This window comes from Dermochelys coriacea, chromosome 8 (genome assembly GCF_009764565.3).
Source record: "Dermochelys coriacea isolate rDerCor1 chromosome 8, rDerCor1.pri.v4, whole genome shotgun sequence".
Lineage (NCBI taxonomy): Eukaryota > Metazoa > Chordata > Testudines > Dermochelyidae > Dermochelys > Dermochelys coriacea.
Window position 1 is genome coordinate 54,244,508 of NC_050075.1, and position 23,787 is coordinate 54,268,294.

Below are 23,787 nucleotides of genomic sequence, written 5' to 3' on the forward strand. Positions count from 1 at the left end.
TGGGTCACAGCCTGGACACCAACAGCCACCAGACAAGAATGCAATATCCTGAATGTCTGTGTGCTGTGCAGCTCTGGGTCAGTGCTTCTGACTGCAACAGCCTGCCTACAACACAGCAGCCCCACACAGGTTTGGTTACTCCTGGCAAGATGATCCCAAAGCACTTCCAGTCCTGAATTTGTACAAAACAATCTGCCCTGAAAGGTCCAGCCCCCTCCTGCACCACTCAGAGAAATGAGGCTCATTTGCTCCTTCAGAGAGACAATACCCAGCAGCTTGCCATGTTAACTGAAGTTAATAGTCACTTAAATTCAACACAGCACTGGGCTGATTTAGATTAAAATAAACAACTTTATTAGCAATGTGATGGGGGAATCCTGCTTGTCAAGAGGGGCCATCCCTGTTGGCTCAGTGCAGGGTTGGTACACCCCATCACACAGTAATCAGGACTCCCTGTGGGATCAGATATTGCAACAAGGCAGGCTCAGGACCCCTGGCAAGGTCAATCAAACAATCAACCTGCAGCCCCTGGGCAGGACAGAACAAGCAGTCTGTAGCCCCTGGGTGGGCAGGGCAAACAAACAGTGTATGGCCCCTGAGCCTCCTGTTTGGGGCAGGCAATAGCAATTTGGGGCTCTGAGCCTCTGGGCAGGGCAGAACAAACAGTCAGTTTGTAGCCCCTGGGCAGGGCAGAGCAAACAAGCAGTAGTCACATCTAGTGGAAAGTGGGGAAAGGTAGGGGAACCAGGCCCACCCTGCTCCACCAGGTTCCAACTCAGGGCCCTATGAAGCTGGGAAATTCCCTGTTAAGGGTTTAAGCATCAACTTCTACTACATTCCCTGGGTCACTTCCTATCGCAAGGTGCACCTCAGGCTTCTTCCTGGCTGGTAGCAGCTCAGTGTCCCCATAAACCTCTGTGGTCATCTGGTTGTCTGCAGCCTAATCCTGGTCCACAGTTTTCACCTCTTGGAGTTTCAGGTGTTTCTGCAGGAGCTTGCAACACAGGTCCTTCCTTCTCCTCAGCCAGCCCAGACTGAGCTGGGATGTCTCCTTTTATCTGTCCCTTCTACCTGGAGCATGTGTAGCAGGGATAAGGGGGCGTGGCTTCCTGGGCCCACAGTGATTGGTCCCATCCAACAGGCCCAGTGCAGGGTTGGTAAACCCTGTCACAAACAGGACATAGGTTAAGTGAAGCCAAGCAAAAGAAATAAAGGTAGAGATGGTTACAAGCAAACAAAAGTGAAAACATGCATCTAGAAGTCTAATACTCTACCTCGCAAGGTTTCGCTCACCAATTGCTCTTGGTCCAGCATGGCTGGCTGTCTCTCAGTCAGGACCCTTCCACAGACATACAAGGTACTGGTTTCTCTTGTCTTAGGTGAAAGTTAAAGATGGAATCTCTCTCTGTTCTTTATATTCCTAAAGAATAGTTTTTGTTCTCAAGGTTAGAAAGGCCTCCTGGGGATTTGGTCTCTCTGGTTTGTAGGAGCCATGTTAATTCTATGTGTCTCGGGTTCAGGCTCAAGACAACCCAGGATGGTTTGCTTTATAGCTTTGTTAATGACTAACAGGTAAACTCAGGTAAACCCTCATTTCTTTGTCTAGGACGGACCTGCTTATCCAGGCTGTCTTCTTACACATCTTCTAGTAAACTTATAGAGAGGGAACTCATAACTTCACACATTAGATTAATACATGCATTTTACAATGATATTAATGATCGTTGTGCTAGAACATAAGAGCATGACTGGCCATACTGGGTCAGACCAATGGCCAATCTAGCTAGTATCCTGTCTTCCAACAGTAGCTGGTGCCAGATGCTTCAGAGGGAATGAACCAAACAGGGCAATTTATCGAGTGATCATCCCCGGTCATCCAGTCCCAGCTTCTGATAGTCAGAGATTTAGGGACACCAAGAACATGGTGTTACATTCCTGACCATCTTAACGAATAACCACTGATACACCTATTCTCTATGAATTTATCTATTTTTTTTAACCCAGTTATATTTTTAGCCTTCACATCATCCCAGATAACAAATTTCACAAGTTAACTTTGCATTGTGTGAAGAAGTACTTCCTTGTTTGTTTAAGCCTACTGTTTATTAATTTCATTGCATGACCCCTGGTTCTGGTATTATGTGACGGGGTAAATAACACTTCCTTATTCACTTTCTCCATACCATTCATGATTTTTACACCTCTATAGACCTGCTATTAGTTTTCAAATGATACCTTACAAGGCATTTTTTGTACAAACATCTTTGCAGTAGTGTGAGAACAAGGGGGTGCTTAAAGTCACAGCTGTGTCCACATTGGCATTGCCGTAACCCAGGTCAGGCACAATGATAATTTTGGGGCATATCTCAGGATTCTTAGAACCTCACTAACTTGAGCTGCTGTAGGAATTGTTCCACAGTGTACTGTGAGAGAACTTGTCCACCCTTCCCAAGCCTCTGTGTGGAAGTGTTCTCAGAGTTTTCAATATTACAGGAACCCAATCTACTAAACGTTCTCCTCCTTTTGTGTTCCTTAAACTGGGTTTAGAAGGAATTATTTAAGAACCGTTTTAAACAATTCTCTTTCCTAATATGAAGACTACCAGGGATTGAACTGGGAACTTCCAGAGCTAAAGGTGTGAGCTGCAGCTTGAGCGTAAGCTTGCAAATTGTGGCTGTAATACATCCATACCTCCTGTAATTAGCACAGATGGGACCCTATAATACTCCCCAGTGGGCTACCCTAGTGTTTTAAAATTCATTTTTTGGTTCAGTTTCGCTCCCTCTCTGTAACAAAAGTTGGGTAACTGTTTCTCTTCTCCTACCCTAGCAACAATAGCCTCCAAGGAGCTGGTGGTTCTGCTGGAAGATGAAGTCTTTGTAGATTTTTTCAACACATTCCTGAATCTCCCCGTAAGTTTCCATCTTACAGTTTAGCTCACTCTCTTTCTGGATTCTACCCTCCATGAGTTTGCAGGTCTTAGGGAACCCTGTGAATTTCAGGCCAGTACTGCTCAGTACTGGTAGCTATCCCTACCCCTGCTCCGTGGGCATGCATCTTTGGATGTAATTTTGTCAGCTTTTGCAAACTACCTATGGGGGGGGGGGAAGAGGAGGTTAGATGGGCAGAATGTAGTTGTCCAAGCAGGACTTTGGGCAGCACAGAAGGAATAACACCTTATTTTTGCACATAGTGCCTGTGTTGCGCTGTCTGGAGTCGCTCACAACAGGGATTGCCTACCTCAGGGCAGACTGTCAAAAACAGGGCAGATGCCCCCAAACTGGTGGTGTGTTCTACAAGTAGATTTCACCAAGCCAGTAACAGATGTGAACTCCTGGATCATTACACCAGTCTTACCATGGAGTCACAGACAGTCCCCTTAGACTCTCCAGTCTATCTTGCCACTCTGACAAGCTGGACTTAATGATAAATGGTCACTTACACCAAAAATCACAAAATATTCAGGTTGCTCCCAGTCCCAAGAGACCAGTCACTTACCCCAGATCAATTTGTGTCTTAGATCTCACACCGAAGACAATGCCTATAGCCAATCCTGTAATAAACAAATTTCAAGGTTGATTAAAAAGGAAAAACAAAATAAGAAAGTTATTTAAGGGATAAAGCAAACAACCATATATGCACAAATGAGTTGCAATCTAAATCCCAAAGATGACAGAGATGTGGTTGTTTGCCAATTCAAGATGTCTTCCAGGGTGGACCCAGTGAGTCACCCCAGGGATTTCTGCCTCAGTTTGGAGTCTCTGGTCCAGTGAGAGTTCGAATAGCAAAGAAATGACTAGTTTTCCTGTGTTTTCATTTTTTATTTCATTCATTCAGCCTCCAAGTCCATAGGACAGGACTTGCACATAACAGTTCCCAGGTGCAATAGGGCCATTTACCAATCCTTTGTATTGTGATGTTCCTTGATGGCCCATCTGATTTTGATGGTCCTTCTGGACAAGCGGTGGAGGGTGAAGGAGAAACACTCTTTTCATATGAGTTCAGAAGTTTAGAGCAAACATTTTCAAAGCCATAAATCAAAGCTTACCTATTTCCTTATAGCAAAGAATACAGACATTACAAATGAGATTAATGCATGCAACAACTTACAAACATCCTGTAGAGTCTAAACATACATACATACTTGTAAGATTAATACCTATTTTGAACAACACTAACACATAAGTGAATTGGTCTGGTCTCCAGCTATGAGCTTGTCTGTTCTTAGCTAATGCCTGCAGCCTTGGCAAGAGCTGGTGCCTGGCCTGCCAGTGTCACAGCCTGTTCAGACAATGATTCAATACTGATCAGAGTGAAAAATATAGACTCAACTCCACCACTTCCAGCACCATCGGTTTCCCTGAGTATGTCTATTCTGCTGTAAAAGACCCCCCACCCAGTACTGGGTTTCAGAGCCTAGGTCAACTGACTGAGTCCCGTGGGGCTAAAAGATAGCAGTGTAGATGTTCGAGCTTGGACGGATGATGAACTGATGGAGGTGATGTCTTTTTAGATGTCAAACAGAGATTGTGACTGCTTGTGGGAATTAGGAATCCCTTCTGCCTTCCAAATTTCTCCAGAGCTTGTTCCTAAAATGGCTACTTTTGGGCCTAGTAGGACAGAGCTCATGGAAGAGAAGGAATGAGCTTGTGAGTTAAGCCTCCGAGATGCTGGGTTCAAGTCCTGGCTCTGCCACACACTTCCCGGTTGACCTTAAGTAAGTCACTTAAACTGCAAAGTGGGAGCAATCATTCCTTTCTCCCACTCTTTGACTGTTTAAATTGTAAGCTCTCTAGGGGAGGGGCTTCCCTTTACTCACAGTACATACAACACTAATACACAAGGGTACCTAGGCCCCGCTGTAATACAAATACATCACAGACCACACACTGAGAACAGTGACTATAGAGAGGGTGCATCACTTTGGTTTTAAACAGCTGTTTCATTTATTATTAATAATTGTGTCTGACGAGTGTCGCTGCTTACCAAGAAAGGTTGGAAGAACGCTGCATGACTTGGAAGAATAAGTGGTGAGGACTGTCTATAGGAAAGATGGCTTTTCCAAGAGGAGTTACTGACTCCACTAATCAGCCCCTCCCCGACACCCCAATCTCTCTCACTTCTCTCCTGTTCTTTCTTCACAGGTCTTTGGCCAGACACCCATTTACATGGCCAACATTTGCCAGTGGTTCCTGTGGCCAGAGTTACCATGCTACCTGGTGAGGCAATAACCTTCTTAGCATGCAGTGGAGGGCTGATACCTTCTACAGCAGGGGTGGGCAGAACAACTAGAGTTTAAGATTTCCAAGGCTGACTCTCCTTCCTTTTTGTCCCCTCCTCATGTTTATTCCGTTAATTGATTTATTTTAACATAGGGAATCATGTTCTTTGTGAACCCTGGGTACAATCAGGAGCACAAATGATCAAGGCCCTGATCCTGGGGAAGTTCCATGGGGCTTGATCCAAATTCCCTTGAAGTCAATGGAAAGACTCCCATTGACTTAGGGGTGGGGAGGGGGAGTAGGATCAGGCCCCATCTGCAGAAGTTTTGTTGAATTCGATAGAACAGTGTGGAGCAGAACATTCCATCCTTAAACAGGATAGGGCAAAACCAGGAGCCTTCACCCTAAGCCACCTCCTGCAGGGTCTCTCCTCTCCACTGCTACAAGCAGGATTCGCCTGTGCTTTGACACTATTGATCCCTGCTGTTCTCACTGGGGACCCTGCTTCCCCGATGCTCCAGCTGCATCATCACCACCTCTTCCTCCCATTGGCTTCACTGACAGGAAGCAAATCCCCATCCCCCTAAGTGTAACCCCATTGTGATCAATGGGGTTTAAGTCCCACAAAATGTTCATTACCCTGAAAAAGTCATGAAAAACAAGTCCTACCAGGCTTTAAGCCCTGGGAATCTTACAGGCCCCTAGCCCTAATGGGTTCTCATTTAATGAGGTCAATGGAGCTACACCAGGGATAGATCATTCCTCAGAGTCTAATCAATCTTTGGGGGGAATACAGGTGCCAAAGTACAAAGGCTTATTGACCTGGATGGAAAAGTACCGGCTGCCGCACTTCTGTAAAACCAACTTGTGTCTTCATTACATTCTCTGTCAGGAGCTTCTCAGTTTCATTAGATCCAAGGAGGCAGGTAAGCAGAGGTGACCTTAAGCACAAACATTCTTATGCAGGGCAGGATTTCACACGTCAGCAGTGCTGTACCCTGACTCCGTTCAGTTAAGGTGCTCACCTCTGGTGCATGCTGACTGAGGTTTGGAGAGTTGGAGATGCATTCTGGACTAGGTCATCGTGCTTATAAAATGGTTGCATTTTTTGTAAATGGTTTCATTTGTGTAGGGGAAAAATATTTGTAAACTGGAAAAAGGCTCAAAAGGGGCATTGTTTATTGTAGCAACTTACATTGGAACCCAGTGACTTCTCAGACTTGGATGTCTTTCTAAAACCAAGGTTCTGGCTCAACCAGATGTGATGGGTGGGATGCAGGACTCACTGGGTGAAATTCTGTGGCCTGTGTTATGCAGGAAGTCAGACTGGTCCCTTCTGGCCTTTACACCTGAGGTCTCTATTCTGCCTCAGTGATTCCAGGTCAAATGTGCTCAATTCACACATAAAAAGATCGTATTCCTTCTATTTTTCAAGCTCCTCTCTACAGGCAGATATTGGAGAGAGAGAGAATTTGCTGGCAGTTCCTCTAGGAGTCACTCAACTACTATGGGCATGAGCAGTGGCGCAATCTGATTTTTTTTATGTGCAGTTACTCCACCTCTACTAGTGTGGCCCCACACCTACGATGCATGCGAGGTCACACTGTGCTGAGGAGGCTATTTTGATCTTTAAACCGTGGTTACACGAAGGGGACTCTGACAGTATGAGCATGCAGAAGGGGCGCAACAAATTATACCCTGAAACATGGAGTAGAAAAAGCAAATATCAGAAGAGCACAGAGCAAAGTGAAGGGACTTGCTGTAGTTGATTGTTCTGCTCCAGTCCTCCTTTCCCCCTCTCCATAAGTTACACTCCTTTTGCACGCCCATGACTGAGTTTTAAATTGCTGCAGTTGCCCACTTTACACCTTTTTTGTGGCATTTAAAATCATTTACCACTTGTACCCAAGTCTAACTTGTACACTCCCATTAAAGTCACCAGCTAGTCAATTTCTCCCTAAAATCTTGATGGGAATTGCACCCAGAGGTGGACTGTCCACCATGATGCTTAAATAATCCTGTCTTATAAATGTCCTGAGGTGACCTGGTTTTTTGCTCATCTGAAGGAGCAGCAGACATTTAAAAATGATATCTTTTGAATGATCCTAGATAGAAACCAATGGTATATGCCATTGGGAGCCCCACTGTTCCAGTGATGTATAGTAGGTTTGGTGGGTCAGGAGATAGCCCTGATTTAGGCTTATTGGTGGGTTATTTCTTGTCTGCTGTATCGTATGCTTATAAAATAGTGTCCTAGCTTTTGAACCAGCCAGTCTGTGTCACAGTTGCAGCAGGTCTGAATCTGGGCCATAGTGTTTACCCCAAAACATGAGGACAACAGCCTGTTTACCAAGGAAATGAAAAGCTGTTGAAAGTGAAGACAAATGAGAGAAAGGCAGACAGCATCCTCTTGGCGTTTCATGGGGCACAAACACATAGGGCCAGATTAATCTGGTGTAACTCCAGGGAAGCGAATATTTAATGCAGTCATTGGGTGTATAAAGGTCACCCACCAGCCAGTGCACCTCTAATGACTGGGCATAGTGTAGAAACCTCTTGGACTCTGGTGGCCCTTGTTGATGGCCACTCTGAGCCTGTAGTGGTTGTCCATTCTTATAACTCAGCCCTCCAGCCATATGGTTTGTCATCCCACCCCTTCTGGGGTAACAGAGAGCCTAACAAACAAACAAACAGTACAATGATCTTATGCCAAGTCTTTAGCCCCGTACCGGGATCACTAGTTCTTGTTTCCTTGCATCAAGCAGGCTTTCACATCCCCTTCCTTGGAGGCAGGGAGGGGAACCCAGGGCCCCCCTCTCCTCTGGGTTCCAACCCAGGGACCCTGTACTAAGCAGGTAAGATCTTCCCTGGGCCACTTCCTACCTTCATTGACCTCCTGGCCCCTCTCAAAGAGCAGCTGGTTCTAGCATTTTGTCCTTGGAGGCTCTGGCTCCTTGCACTGCTTCCTCCCAGTTTGCAGCTGGTGCAGTCCTCCCCAGGTTCCCGGGCAGCAGTCGCTCTCTGGCTGAGCTCCAGCCTTTTATCCCAACTGGTGCTAGTCACATAATTCCCTGCAAGTGGGGAAGTAGCTGCTCTGCCTGGGTGTCTATTGCAGCGCAAGGTCCAGACATCCTGGATAAACTTGGCTTACACCATGGATTAACTTGGTCCATGTGGTTCAACAAAAGCTCAGAGTCAGAATGTCATTATCAGAAGAGCTGCGAAGATAACTGAGCCATGTTCATCTTGTATTATAAAGTCAACAGGAGCAAAGTTCACATCAGTTTGATCTTTCCTCTGCATCTCAGGTTTCTTCTTGCAACCTAGGTTTAATGTTCGATACCAGGAAGATTTGAGGGGAAGCCTCAGTTAAGACAAAAAATGGGAGCAGGGAGGGGCTAACTCAGAGAAGGGAATGGCAGGGTGTGGAGGGCATTTGTGTGGTTTTACATGTCCATATGTTCATGTGCTGGGTATCACTAGTGGGAATTCCAGCTGAGCATTTGCAACTGGCTCTTATTTGTTCCAGCTGGCAACTAGGTTTTGGAACAGGGTCAGGGTCCATTGGCCTGCTGGCTCCTGGCACTGCTGGTCCTCCAGCAGAAACTAACAGAGATCACTTGAAGGATTCTAGAGGGGTCTACTGGAATTGCACATCACATCAGAAAGTATTTGAGCATAGGGATGTGTTTGCACATGCACATGCTCGAGTACTTTCTGATGTGATGTCTTTCATTTTCTCTTGCAGCAGAGATGCTGAAATGGAAGAGTGCAGATCAATGGCTGCTCGAAAAGTGCATTAGTGGTAGCAGGGGAATGTGGCGCTTTCGTTCTTTCATCCAAGGAATGGCAGGTGACCACAGAGAGCTTCCTTCGTACTGCCCCCTACTTCCCTATGTAGCCATATGTTTGTGCAGAGTGGCAATCCCTGCATCTGGACATTGGGATATGTAACTTTAAGGCAGGGCCACTAAAGTAGTTCCACTAAAGTAGAACTCTTCTACTTTAGAATAGCACTTGCCTGTCTCATCAGCAATGCTTTCAGGGAATGTCTCTCCTGCACGCTTTCCCCACTTTCTCATTCTTTCCCTGCCATTTACCATTGTGCTGTGTGTCTGACCCACAGGGGAAGAGCTGACAAAGTTCTGGCTTGCTGCAGAAAGGATCTTGGAGATTGACGAGTCAGATGTTGCCCAGCGAGATCTCTACCTGTCTCTGCTCCAAATGCTGAGGGCCACGCATTTGCAGGAGGGCTCAACAGTGGTCACCCTCTGCAGCATGACCATTGGTAAGGAGAATTTGAGACTAAGAATCCAAACTGCCAGGAGCAACAAGACTTCAGTGCATCTGTTCACTTTCTGGTCATGTCCAGCACCCTACACCTGGCTTGAAGAGCTGGGGATAAAAACATGGGGTGATATTTGCAACTAGGGAGTTGATGAGCATGGAGTAAGTTCGTACAGCTCCACCTTGCAGAATGGACATCAGTATTACTTGGTTAGAGATCTCATAGTTCTAGAGATACCAGCACTCAATGAACAATGTGACCAAATCATGGACGGCTGGTATCATAGGCTAGGGGAGGCTAAGCATCCCCAAACTGCCAGATGTGGCCCCGTCCATGCTCCACCCTGAAGCACCCTCCCCCATCCCGCTCTTCCCCCATGCCCTCGCCCAAGCTGCTCCTTTTCCCACCCTCGCTTAGCCTCTCCCCAAAAGCCAGCAGGCACTGGGGCTGGGGCTAGGGTGGGCAGGCTGGTGGGTTGGGACTCTCAATGGCTGGGGCAGGTGGGCCAGCAACCCAGGGCTCAGGCTGGCCATGGCAGCTGGGGCCAGCTGGCCTGCAGCCTTGGGCTTGAGGCAGCTGGGGCAGGTTGGCCGGATGGTGGGCCAGACTCAGGGTAGCTGAGGTGGGGCTCCTCCAGCCATGGTTGGGGGCTTGGGTGGAACAAAAGGGGAAGGCCAGGAACTAGCCTCCCCAAACAGGGGGCTCACGCAACCCCCCCCAGACCAAATACCTCTTTCACCCCAGAGAGGGCCACCCTCCACCTGCTCAGGCTTGAGGAGCAGTGATGGAGACTAGAACTGACGGGAGATGGAAATGAAATCCGTTCTCTTACCCAAGGGAGGGGAGTTGTTCCAGAGCAGAACTGAAGGAAAGTGGTGGAGCAGAGAGGGCAAACACAAGAGTGAGAAAAACTGGAGACTGACTGGTCCTGGCATCCTTTTGAGAGAGTTATTCCACCTCAGCCAGGGTGAGGGCTTGTGCAGCCCATCATCAAACTGGTACAGTAGTCAAGCTAATCTAAGACGTTAACTCACAGAAAGCCCTGGTGGGGTTATGACCCTGCCACTGGGCCCTTTCTAGATGAAGATGTATGTGGAGCAGCTGGAGTCTGATGTACCGAGCAGAGGGCTGAAAAGCAGTCAGCTTGCATTCTGCTGCTGACTCTGCCACTGAGTCACTGCGTGACCTAGGTCAAGTCACTTAACTGTTAGTCCCTGTGCCTGCATTACCCTATCTGGAAAACAGTGGGCAGTAATGCCCTTCTATCTTCCATTATAAAGTGCTTTGAGTTCTGTGGATTATAAAACACTCTACAATGCAAAGTATTATTATTGCTGTTATTTCCCCTTGGTTAAACCATTGTCTTGTGGCTGGAAGCAGTGAGCAAAAGCAGTGACTTCTGTTTGCCATGCTGTATGCCGGGATTGTGCACGTATACAAAAACAGCCACAGCGCATGTGTTGCTTTGTCATGGAACAGATAAACCACAGTCAAAAATCCAAGTTTTAAAAAAGTTATTAAAATTAGACATCCTTGCAATAGCTTTGTGTATGTGCAGCTTGCAATACAAAATAATGAAATGGGGAGCACTGTGCAGTCTGTAGGACTCCTCTGTCCCCTGCCGTATTTACTCATCACTTCTCAAGAACCTACTCTTGCAGGATCTGATCCAAAGCCTACTGAGTTAGCGGAAAGACTGCCATTGACTTCAGTGGGCTCTGTATTAAGCCCTTACTTTTTACATTCTCCATGCCCTTTTCAGAGTCGCTGTTGAAGATCTCAGGCTGGCACCCTCAGTACATCAGCACCAGGAGGGAGATCCTGAGCGAGATGCAGAAAGTAGCCCTGATTAAGATCCAAAGTTATTGGCTCCCTAACTTCTTCATTCATTGCAAGCTGAACATGGAGAAGGAGGAGGCCTGCCAGCCTCTGTTGTGGGAATACCAAGAGCGTTTATTACAGGTGGGCTCGAAGGAGAAGGCAGTGTCTTCTGCACGCACAATGAACATTAGGAACCGCCGGGCTATGTCAGAGCCGTACTCCAGTAAAAAAGCCAAGAAGCAGATCTGGGATCTCATAACTTGTGGAAGACAACCTCAAGAAACAGAGAAACACAGAAGACATGGGCTGCAGCCTGAGGGGCAGCCAAGCTCAGACTGGAGTGCAACTAGTCTGACAGACACGAAGCAACTACCTCCAAAAGAGGATGCCCTGGGAAAGACTTCTGTGTGGGCACAACATCCAGAAAGGGCTGTTAAAGATATGGAAGAGGCCACTTCTTTCAAAACACCCAGCCCTAATGCCCAGTTGCCTCTTCAACTGGAGGAGATTGGCAAAAGGAGAAGCCTCTCTGATCTACACACTTCTACACCCATTGCCCAGCTGCCTTCACTGCTAGCCCTGAAAAAGATAGTCAAATCCTCTTCTTCTTTGGATTTCCTTCCTTGGGCACTTAATGCCGACAGCTGCGCTGGCCGTCCCTTCGGGAAGTTCTTGAAGAGCAAGAACTATGCTGTGGAGAGTCATCTTTTGGATCTGTGGCACGATCTGGAGGATTTTCTGCACATGGTGCTGAGCTCCAGGAAAGGAGGCAGCTTCCTCCTGCGCCATTTGATGGGTGAAAGGATATGTGAGATCTACTTAACAGAAAGCAGCCCCCAGCACCTTCCCCTGAAGCCGAACATTCTCAGGAACCTGCAAGATCTTCTGCCTTCTGGAGAGGTCATTCCTTGGATATTAAAAGCACAGGAAGAGATTTGCAAGGTAGGAAATGCTGCCAGGATGCTAATGCTGGGAAGCGTGATTGACATTCTCAGAGTGTTGGGCTGCTGCTATGCATGAATGGAAGTCATTTGTAACATTGCAAAACTGAGTACTTTGGTGCCTGACGATCCCTTTACAATGTGCACGGGACACATGCAAACACAGTACCTGGAGCTTCTGACTTCTAAGGTCCCATTGTAAGACGTCAAACTCTGAATCAGACACTGCAGGAGGGATTATTACCAGAAACATGAAAGGCTAAACTTTCAAAGGTTAGCACCTACATTTTGCTGTTGTGCCTGATTTACACCTGCAAACAGAAACTGGGGCGTGCAAAATGGGTACTTAGATGAGCAGCTACCCATTTGCGAGCTAGGGATCCTTTCACACTGAGGCTGGTGTTCTCAGTGTGATGTAGTCTGTGACTGAATGTCATTATAACCATAGCTATTGGGTAGCCTATGCAAAATGATTTGATGGGCTTAACCCAGTCTACATCACTGAAAACACCCTTCAGCTGGCCCTTTAGCCAAGGACCAAGAATGAATTCCCTTTTCCCCCTAGCCATGGCCCTTCCAGGTCAGCGTTGAGGCATATGGACAGGGTAGTGTGGGGCAAACCCACTCTTGGGCCACCTGGGCAGTCCTTTATGGCTCTGCAATAGACTCCTGCATCCATGGAGGGTATTAGTACAGCACTATTCCCAGCACTACACTGGTTTTTCAAAGGACTCCCTGGCAAACCGAAAGCTGAGAGCTTTCAAAGTATGTTCTTACAAAGCATGCTTGCTTACAAAGCATATTCTTGTTGCCTTATCAGATACTGAGCTTCTTCTATGATGACTTTCTTGCTGCTGATGATGAAACGTTTCTTCATTTTGTGGTAAGAGGAGGTTGTGATGCGGGGGAGGGACTGGAAGGATGGCCCCTGGCTGGTGTGCCTGAGGATGTTTGTGTCCCTTTGTGCACTGCATACCCATGTGTTCTGAGCATACAATGACCATGCACACCTGGGGAAGGGTTTGTGTGAATATTGCTGTGTGTGCATGTAGGTGTGTGTGTAAAAGACTCTCTCTCCAGCTCTCTGAAGCAGCATTCCCAAATTCCTTAGCCACAAACCCTTGAAATTTAGCAGCTGTGACGGGGCAAGGCCAGATGGCTATAGAGAAGTAGTGGGAGATAGATATATTAGTTCCAGGCTAAACAAATCCCTGGTACCAGGTTAAGTGAAATGGAAGCTGCTCCAGGTCAATTAAGATACCTGGGGCCCATTAAGAACTTTCCAGAAGGCAGGGAGAAGGCTAGGTTGATTGGGACACCTGAAGCCAATCAGGGGCTGGCTGAAACTAGTTAAAAGCCTCCCAGTTAGTTAGGTGGGTGTGCATGTCAGGAGCTGTGGGAGGAAGTTGCGCGGTTGGAGAGGCTGAGTAGTACACACCATATCAGGCACAAGGAAGGAAGCCCTGAGGTAAGGGTGAAGTGGAGCTTGAGGAAGTGAGGGCTGCTGTGGGGGAAGTAGCCCAGGGAATTGTACATGTCATGTTTCTAAAAGGTCAGCTGCCATAGCTGATACTATTAGGGTCCCTGGGCTGGAGCCCGGAGTAGAGGGTGGTCCTGGGCTCCCCCCACCCCCACCTTTGCCCCCTGTTAAATCAGTGAGACTGAGCGACAACAGAGACTGTGCAAGGAAGGATAACTTCTCCTCACCTCCCTCGCTGGCTTATGATGAAAATGGCTCAGTAGACGGTGACCCTTGTCTCTAGGAAAGAAGGGTTATGTGGAGGGTCACAGTGAGCCTCTGAGGCTAGCGAAATCCGCCAGGAAACACGGGACCCACGGAGGCAAGGACAGAGCTTTGTCACGCAGCCTATTGGTGAGGTCTTGAAAGAGGCCTTGAAAGAGCTGTCCGGAAAATTGCCTGACCAGAAACTACCCAAGAGTAGCAAAAAAAAATAACCTGTCTGGGCAGGAAACACAACAAGGTACCAATTGCATACACAAACCAGGGGTAGGAAATACAGTGAGTAACTGATACATTCTTTAAGGACCCACCTCTTTTCCCTTACTTATAGCAGGTGCTGCCATTATTACACAAAGAGAAAAAAAGTCTGCACACACAGACAAGTGACCCTGCAGCCAATAAAGGCCTTTATTATGGGAGGGGCAGCTAGCAGTTTTCACTGTGCTTTACTTGTGTTTATGGTTTTCACATGTTTTTTCACTGCCTTAAGGAATCAAATTACATGAGTTCTCCTCTTCCCGTGGCATTGCTCTTAACCAGTGGTTGAAATTCCACAAGAAGACCAGATCTCATGGAATACCAGCCCCGTAAATGACACCTTGAGGCAAGAATGCCTCTGAAAAACATACTTTCAAACAGAAGTGCTAAAATATCCAGGTTTATTTGGATTCCTGCAGAACCCACATGGGCCACGCTTCTAACGGAGGCCAACATTTACAAACTGACATCTCCTTTCAAGTGTCTCGGTTTTGGGTTCCAACCTGAGACACCTGGGTCTTGGCTTTAAAAGGTGCTGAGCACCTGCAGCCGCCCTTTCCTTGGGTGCTTAGCATATCTGGCTGCAAATCAGACCTTTGTTTTCTTAAGCTGGGTGCCTCAAACCAATGGCCACTTCTGAAAATATTGATCTTGGGCCAGTTTTACAAAGGTATTTGGGTACCTAAAGATGCAGCCTGGCACCTGGTGGGATATACAGAGTGTGTAAGCATCAAAGTCAATGGGATTTAGGCTCCAATGTTCCTAAGTCCCTTTAAAAATGACATTTAGGATCCTAACCCTGTTAGACCTTGCAACCCTCAGCACAGTAATGCTTGAATACCTTTAAAAATCTGGCCCTTATTAATTCTAATGGTTGTAAATTAGTTAGCCAGGTACTTACGCATCCCCTGACAGGGAAATTATCTTTCAGATCACAGAATTGGCCCATGAATGCAATTAGCACTTCAGCCAGTGCTAAAACCCTGAGGTCTGCAGGGTATGAAGCAACTGGGCTAAGTTCATCCTTGGTGTCATGCTATGGAATTTGGAGTAGCACCAGGGATAGGTCAGGCAGCTTGTGGGCATATCTTAAAATTTTCAGGTAAAGGACATTCTAATCCTGTTGCCTTGTGAAGCATCCAAATTGCTCACTTAATGGTTAAGAGCCCAAACCTGAAGCCAGCAGCAGGGCCTGAAGGATATAGTTTGGCTGCATGGGGAAGGGGAGAGACTCTGCTGAAGCCAATGAGGTCACACAGGCATAAAGGAGGGCAGATCTGGGCTCATGGTGTCATGCAGTGTATCAGCGGTTTCAGCCAGTCACAGGGATGGGCTGTTTCTCTCCCAATAGCACTTTTTGTTCCATGAGTTAAATAAAATGCCATGAGTGTGCCAGTGTCTGAATGATATGAGCATTTTTTATGTTACTTACTGGATACTCTAAATTAGACTACACTTCAAGGGCTAACAATTCTCATGCTTCAGGGCACATCCGGATCATCAATTGGTGTCAGGAAGACACATCCTCTACCTTGTCCTCCACATTATTATACAATTAGGCACAATATGAGGATTTCCCCTACATAATGGAGAGGAAGGGTGGTCTTGTGGTTAAGGTACCAGACTCAATAGACCTAGGTTCAATTCCTGGCTCTGCCGCAGACTCCATGTGTGACCTGGGGCAAATCATGTGGTTTCTCTGTGCCACAGTTTCCCATGTAAGACATGGGGATTGTAGCACACCCTTTTTCCCACTCTTTGTTTCTTTTACATATTTACATCATAAGCATTTTGGTTCAAGGACTGTTGCTTTGTACAGCACCTAGCACAATGGGGCCTCTGTGTGCTACTGCAATATAAGCATCCAGCACCAGCAACTGTCCAAGCCTTGCCTATACTAAAAACAATCACTTGCATTTAAACACAGTATGACTGTGACCATCTTACAGCATGACTAGCTGTGCAACGCAGCTGGTGCTTGCGCCAGCGGAGAAGCTGCCAGTATGTTCTAGTGTAGCAATTTCAAGAATGTCATCTGGGCTCCAGGCAATAATTCGCCACTCTTTTGGCCATAGTCTCAGAGGAGCAAGGTCCAGAAGCCTATGGGAGAAGAGGAGACTTATGGAAAAGATGAACACCTTCTGCTGGCCAAGAGGATAAACGAATCCCTGACTCTGAGCCAAGCCTTATATGGAGTGAGGGACTTTGAGACACTCTCAGAGGAGCACTGGAGATTCATAGCCACTCAGGATCTTACAAAAGGGGGATCGATCCAGGTTGAACTGGAGCCTGTTGTGCGCAAGACAGGTAAAAGGAATCTCTTCTGGGGGCTTAGACACAGTCACTTGAGAGGGAGGCACTCATGTCAAGCTAGACGAAGACAGTGTAGGCAGGATTACAGTGATCCCTATAGGTAACCTGTAAAAAGTGTTTTCCCTCTAGCAGACCTTCTTCAGTGGCTTATTGGTTGGAAAAAATGTTAAATAGTTGACAACATTATTTTGCAAAAATGGTGGCTGTTCTTCCAACCAGCTTCTAGAGTTAAAATGTTGCAAAAAAATGTCTTAAAACTTTCAGCAACATTTTTTCTGCATTTTTTGGACAAGCTCTGTTGCTTGAACTTTGATACTTAGGACTGAAATTTTCCATGCGTGGCCTCATCCTCACAGCAAACCTTTTTTGCAGTCTCTCTTTGTTCAGCTTTTCTCTACAAAGAGTGGCGAAAAATACGCTCATGCCATGTTTTGTGACCCTTTATTTGAAGACAGATCAGAGGGAGATGGCACACAATTCAAATTTGGCTGAGATGTCACCCACTATGGTGATCTGGTGAAAAGTGATTTTGACAATACACGTCTCCCATTGTGTAGGGTGTCTGAAGGTACATATGGAGTGGGAGCCCATATGATATGCCCAGGAGAGTACGGAATAGGGGTAGGGCTTTGAAGTCAGGGATGCCTGAGTTGTAATTCCAGCTTTGACAATGACTCACTGGATCAGATCCCCTCATGCTGGGACAGGAGGAGCAAACTGTGCCTCTTTGCACCATCCTGGGACATTGCACTGGGTGGAGGCTGCAGCAGGAATGCACGGAAACCCATGGCCAGTTGTCTTGGCCTCATCTCACATCTTGGACTGCCTTGGCCCCCCAGTAGAGGGGAGGTGTGGCAGTGCCACATGCTCTCGCCCAGTGGACTTCTGCTGCCTAGAGCCATGCACAAGAGTCTACGCTGGCAAAAGCTGTTGTAGACCCTTGGATTAATATAGCTCACTGTGTGACTTGAAGAAAGCCATTTAATCTCCCCGTGCTTCATCAACTGCATCTCTACACTGGGAACAGCAATACACATCTTGCAAGGAGGCTGGGAGACTTCAGTAATGTTTGGAAAGTGCCAAGTGTTACTAAACCTGTCATTATTAAGCAGTTTCGGTGAAGCCTGAGTTTTTGTGGACCACCTGTCTTGGTCATTGCTCATCACAGTGGTGAGAGAGTCAAAGGATCAGGATAGAGAAGGAATCAGGGGGGCGGGTGGGAAGACTAGCACTTCTGTGGATATAACACCATGAATTATTTCTTCAAGCACCTTCCCAAGGCTGACTGGTAACCACAGGTGGAACAAGTGATTAGTCCAACCCCTTTTCTCTCTGCCCCATCAGACTACGGGAGCATGATGTTCGAGGAGCTGACCCTCAGGAATCCTTCGATGGCTGTAGAGCTGTTAAGTGAGGACTATGAGCTTTTCTGCCACATGTTTCCTTCCCTTGGTGAGTGCTTATGAGGGGCTGGAACCAGGGCAGACTTAAAACAAACTCATGGGCAGAGAATAGCAGACACAACCTTGAAGGACTGAGCACAGAAGGCACCCTGAGAGGATTAGGCTGAGGAGAGGCCCACCTACTTGCTTCCTATGGTTCAGGTGATCATCTCCAGAAGGAAGTGGGAGAGGAGAGTCCTGGCCCCCCAGAAAGGCCTGCACTCCAGCACCCTTTCCCAGAGTTCAGGGACAAGGAACGCTTCCCAGCAGCCAACCCCAAAGGGACCTGGCCATATTCAGGTGACGAGCTCCCACAGCACAGGCTCTTCTGGGCTGGCCTCACGACATGAATGTCATCATGGTGGGTTAGGAGATTGCCCAGAGCCCTCTGGCTTCCTCCACTTGGAGGCTGAGTAAGTCTGTGCTGTCTGCGACATGGCTCCCAGTAACCATGGGCCCAATTCTCTTCTCTCTGTAACAGCGTTCGATCTTGAATACGAAGCGAGGAAGACTGTTCGCTCGAGCAAGACAAGTCTGTCCCTCGTGAGGAAGGGGATCCTCACATTAAGAAAGCCCTCTCTAAGACCCAGGTACAGAACCATGCGTCATGGAGCTTTTCTCCTTTTTACCACCTCCTCTCTCTCTGGCGTCACATTTTCTAACCCCCCAAACACCTGCCATCTGATTCATCTTCCTGTGGAAGCAGTCCCACCTGCCTCAGAGTAGGGCTGTCTCAGACAGCGACATTGATATAGCTGGGATCTGGACAGTGGAATGTGGGGAGGGGAAGAAACTCTGTATTCCCCACTCTCCCCACACACCCTCATATGCAATCTCACATCTCATCTACTTGTACAGGAAACATCCACTTCAGCCTGGAGAGCTGAATCGCTCCTAGTTACCCATCAGGAGGAACTGCTGAGCATCATTAATAAAGCTTCCTCCTCCCCTCATTCATTTATTTCTTGTACCTGTCTAGTTTGACTCCCTGCTGAGCTGATACTCCTTCAGCACAAGGGCCAGTATGTGGCCTGGGTGCTGCTGATCACTTGTGGGTTCCAAGGCAGTCAGGGCAGATGCCTTCAAGTGCACAGCTGAAGTCTAGTGAAATTAACCTTGCTCCCACCTTAGTTCTCTGGTTGGGATCTTCTGTTAAGCATGGAAGGCCCAGAGCCACTGGGTCAGATTCTGCTGTCTGGTATACCAGTGTAAATCCAGAATGACTCTACAGGCTTCAGGATTTACACTGGTGTAACCCAGGTCAGTATTTGGCTCAGTTGCTCCCTTTGGTGGAAGCCAGGTGTGGTAAATTCCACTGATGCTGTTGAGTCATGGGTGGGTTCATCTGGTCCTGTGGTTCTCAATGAATCAGTAGCTGGGTAGGAGGCACACATCTGTTTTCCCTTATTACGGAGAAGACTTACTCTGCCTATGCCTTCATCAGATCCCATGTGCTGAGGTCCCCAAGCTTTCTACCCTCTCACCGTCACTGGGAGTCTGACAAAAACTCCCTGTGCCAATGGAGATGTGGGCGCAGGGCTCCAGCTCTTGATCAGGGTCCAGTGTCCTGCCATGGTGCTGCATCCTCACCCAGTGTCTCCTCCCCACCAGGTATCTCATGGAAGTGCTGCACAACCCTGTCCACCTGGAGTTTTTCAGGCAGTTCCTCAAACAACATAATGCCGAAGCCCCACTGCTCTTCTGGCAGGCGGTGGAGAAGCTCAGTGCCGAGTCCAGCCCCAAGGCTCAGAGGGCTTTGATCAACAGTATCCTCAAGAATTTCTTCCACAACAAAGTGCCTGCTGGTACGCAGACTCCCTACTCCACAGAGCTCAGCTACCCAGGAAGGCAAATGTGATCTAGGCCACCCACTAATGTTACAAGGGAAAGGGATGCCCCATCCTAGAGTGATTTCTCTGGGCAAAGGGCAGCGCCTAAGCTCACCATCCCAGGAGTCGCCTGGACATGCATTGTGCCGCAGACACTCGTGGGGTACAACTCACTCCCCTCTTCCCTACTGCTCCACGGTAGGAGGGAAATAGTAATTTGTTGCTGGGCCTGCCCACAGCAAGCTAGGACAACCCCCTGCACCATCTCAACTGGTTGGTGCATTGGTAGGGGAGGGGAAGCCAACGCATTGCCCACTTACTCCAGCATGGGGAATATGTGGGCACACAACGGTGGAGCTGCTACTCTCCCTGATACAATTGTACGCAAATTGGTGAGGATTCTTGACCACTGGGAGCATCCTCAGCTGCCCCACCTAGGGCTGGCTTACGATGCTGTTGTATCACTCCAGCACCACAACTGGACTTTAGCGGAGGCAGAAGGTCTGGCCTATCAGTAGGCATTTCCAGTCTGCTGTGCCACAGTGCTGCTAAATCCAGGGACCTTGCAGCAAGATTTAGATCCAGCTTGCAGCGGAGTGCACAGGACCTTGCCAGCTCTCACTGCCCAAACCAGTGGGGCATCTGCTCTTCGGAGACTCTAATTTTCATCTTACTGTTTCCTGAGGTTCCTGCTCTTACTGCCACACAGATTTCTAGAAGAGACCACTATGATCAGCTAGTTTGACCTCCTGCATAGAATTTCATCTTGTGATTCTAGCAGTGGAGGAAATTATTCTTCCCTACTGTATATTCTTTAGATGTTTTGAGCTCAGTAGTGTCACTTGCAAAGTGTGTGAGGTACCTTGGTACTTACGTGGCCTGCAGACTTCTTCATGGATTAAAAAGTGATGTTATAAAAGGAGAAAATGCCAAGGAAGGAGGGAAAATGTATTGGGCAAAGGTGGTGGAGGGAATAGTGATGGTGATGGAGCTCCTGGACCTTGTGAACATGAGGGCTGCAAATTAATGGATGGCTCAGGAGGGTCCTTACAATGATAGAATGTCTAGTGCAGATGAGAGGAGGTAACTGTGCATCTTTTCTAGAGGAACTGCTGCAGTGCCAAGCTTCCATCATCAGAGATATACCCAAGGCCAGCCTGGTCACCAGCTCCATGCTGTTCAGAGCACAGAGCTTTGTCCTGAAAGCAATGGAAGAGAAATGGTAAGTAGTCCTGGCTCATTTCACTTTAACGGGGTACACTCACTCCTGGGGTGCCTCCTTGTGGCTGGGTCTGGGGATTCTCTCTCGCCTGGTCTGGTGCCCCTTTCCCTCAGTTGCCTGCACCATGGCCTCTCTATCTCTCTGGGACTTGGGGTGCTTCCTCTTCATGACTCAGCCTTACAGCCAGGTCACTATTTGGTCCTCCCCTTCTGGGGTCTTAAAGTCCCACTTGACGCTGTCCATATGCCATGTCAGTCAGTCTTTCAGGCCAAGTCCAGGTCCAGTACCACTTCCCCAATGGCTGGTAGGGGAACCCAGGCCTGCCCACTACTATAAGTTCCAGCCCAGGGACCCTGTGCCTAGCAACCACAGTCTACGCAGTCTCTGACTCTGTTGCTGTTTCCTTGGGCTCCTTCCTAATTCACTTCTCTATCTCCTGGCCCACCTCTGGGTTTACCAGCCCAAGCCTCCTCCGCTCCCAGGGCCTATTTCCCCCTCTCAGCTTCTTGCCAGAGTCTGTAGTCCAGGATAGGATCCCAGGATTTACACTCCCCCTCGAACTCATCCTTGTCCCTAGGCAACTTCTTTTCTCTCTAGAGAGTGACTGCAGAGCCCCTCCCTGCAGCCCCCTCTTGCTCTCAGGTTCCTGGCTTTACTCAAGCCCAACCTGCCCATGCCTAGCTGGGCTTCATCTTTCATTAGGCTTTATCCACCCCTGGCTCTCCTCCAGGTGCAGCCTGTAAGGTTAATTGGCCCCTTTTAGCTTGTTTCAGCCTTGTGAGGGGTGGATGCCCCATCACACTTCCTGAGAGGCCAGTGGCATTGTTGCTAAATTTGCTGGAGGTCTCTCTCTCCCCGTAGGAGGATACACCTAAGCAGTGGCCAGAGTGCCAAGTCCATATTCTGGCACAGCTCTCATTGAAGCAGACAAGGGTTTTACCTGCATAAGGACAGCAGGGTGGCTCATAACTTTTCACAAGTGTGTCTGTGATATATTATAAGGGGCAGGTTGAGCTGGTCCTTGCATTGCTGGGGTTACCCATACATAGCAGCCCCCTGCAGCAGCAGAAACTGGTGAGGAGGGGATCAGAGGATGATCAGTTTCACCCTCCTCATCAGGTTTCACTGCAGCAATAGAAGCGATATCCAGGGTTACCCAGCATTCTGGGACTGGTCCCTCCATTCCCCCCCCCACCTCTCTCCTCCCTGTCTCTACCTTCACGCCAGTCTCCTCTTAGCATTGAAGTCCATTGCTTTACTGACTGACTGGTTGCCACTGCTTTCTCTAATACTCTCCCATCCCGGCAGGTTTAAGATGTACCAAGACTTGTACCCTGGGAGCGATATTTTTGACACTCACTTTGTCATGAGGCAGGGGAGGGGATCCTTCATAACGGACAAGCTGGTAAGTAAGGATGGCCTGCACTCCGTCTGCTGATACCCCAGCTAGATCCCATAGCACAGGCCTGAGAGCAGGGAGGGGCTGTTTTCTCTGTAAATGCGTTGATGCCAGTGGGCTGAGGGGTCATGCGAGGCTGCAGAACAAACTGTCTTTGTCCAAAAATGAGAGAGAGTTAATGTGTAGAGCCCCTGGGCTGTAAGCTCATCTGCAAACAGACCCCTGTGCCCATGCAGAGCCCCACTGACTTTCATCGGGAAATTCATTTAGCGTCCGCATCCCCTAGGGTTCTGACTGAAGTCCAGTGACATTCAAAAGCAATGACTGTGGCTCAGTGGGGTCAGTAATTCCACTTAATGTGGGGATGCATTTTGGTGCATTAGTTCAGAGTGGCAGGTCTGCCTGGGCACAGATCCCCAGGGAATAATCAGGATAATTAGTCTGAAGGCATTCCCATCAGGCCCATAGTTATTTACTGCCTCAGTTCCCTGCCTTGCTTCCTCTCCCAGTGCTGTACATAGGCTGACTCTCTCCATGCACTTTGTCCACAGAAGAAAGTGTGGTTCGTGCTCCGGGCTTTCATCAGGAGCATCTGCAAGTTCCGGAGGGAGATGAACAATTGGAAATCCCGCAAAGACTTTGAGGACTTTCTCCGGAGAGAGCTCTTTAATCAAAAAGAAAGTATGTCTCGATCCTGCTCATTCTCCTGCCTACCATTGTTGTCTCCTGGGGTGAGCAGACTTTAGGGGAGGCAATAGCAGAAACCTGGTAGCTTGTCCCCTGCTGTCATTTTCTTACCCAAGGGTTCTCTATTGGAGGCATATAAGAGGCCAGGATACCAGCTGGCTCAGAAGGAGTGAAGCAGCTGTGTTGTTCTCTCCATAGCAAGAATCTGTTCCACCCAGGAGGAAGTTAGCCACTGGAGAAGGGGAAATCCCATTTGCTAACCTGGGCAGGCAGCTCTGCAGCTGGCCACTCAAAGTGGCATTTTATGCAGCTCGTGCTATTTGAGCACCCATATGAGGAGATGGGCAGCCTACTTTAGGCACCCATTGGGCACTATAATGAAAAATCAGGTTGGAAATGTTTAAAGCAGTAATTGTACTGCATAACCCCCTTGGAAGCTCCCTACACCTTACATTTTCAACTCGTCTGAAGACAGCATTCACCAGCTGCTTCGTGTATGTTCAATAAGTCTGTGCAGTGACTTAGTACCTGGCTTCAGCTGTGAGTATTTCCTCCATGTGGTGATTTAGGGTGTAGCACTGATGTAAATTCCTTGTGATTTAGCATAGTGCTGAGGGGCAGGAG

General features: G+C 48.0%; 1 protein-coding gene and 1 long non-coding RNA gene across 2 annotated transcripts in view; one reads left to right on the forward strand and one right to left on the reverse strand.

Annotated features, from left to right (window-relative positions):
- The window catches only part of RGSL1 (regulator of G protein signaling like 1), a 34,027-nt gene that overhangs the window by 979 nt on the left and 9,261 nt on the right, over positions 1–23,787 (forward strand). Inside the window, exons 2-15 of the mRNA XM_038414306.2 lie at positions 2,830–2,912; positions 5,145–5,219; positions 6,019–6,148; positions 8,971–9,075; positions 9,349–9,510; positions 11,273–12,273; positions 13,093–13,155; positions 16,347–16,578; positions 17,929–18,036; positions 18,508–18,616; positions 19,638–19,831; positions 20,960–21,077; positions 22,386–22,482; positions 23,028–23,157. Of these exons, the coding sequence (XP_038270234.2) occupies positions 2,830–2,912; positions 5,145–5,219; positions 6,019–6,148; positions 8,971–9,075; positions 9,349–9,510; positions 11,273–12,273; positions 13,093–13,155; positions 16,347–16,578; positions 17,929–18,036; positions 18,508–18,616; positions 19,638–19,831; positions 20,960–21,077; positions 22,386–22,482; positions 23,028–23,157 (2,607 nt within the window). The remainder of the gene's footprint in view (positions 1–2,829; positions 2,913–5,144; positions 5,220–6,018; positions 6,149–8,970; positions 9,076–9,348; positions 9,511–11,272; positions 12,274–13,092; positions 13,156–16,346; positions 16,579–17,928; positions 18,037–18,507; positions 18,617–19,637; positions 19,832–20,959; positions 21,078–22,385; positions 22,483–23,027; positions 23,158–23,787) is intronic.
- On the reverse strand, positions 332–8,227 carry LOC122461259. The gene is made up of 3 exons (XR_006283131.1): positions 8,106–8,227; positions 3,499–3,553; positions 332–1,164 (listed from the first exon to the last, which is right to left on the reverse strand). It is a non-coding gene; the product is annotated as an uncharacterized LOC122461259 (long non-coding RNA).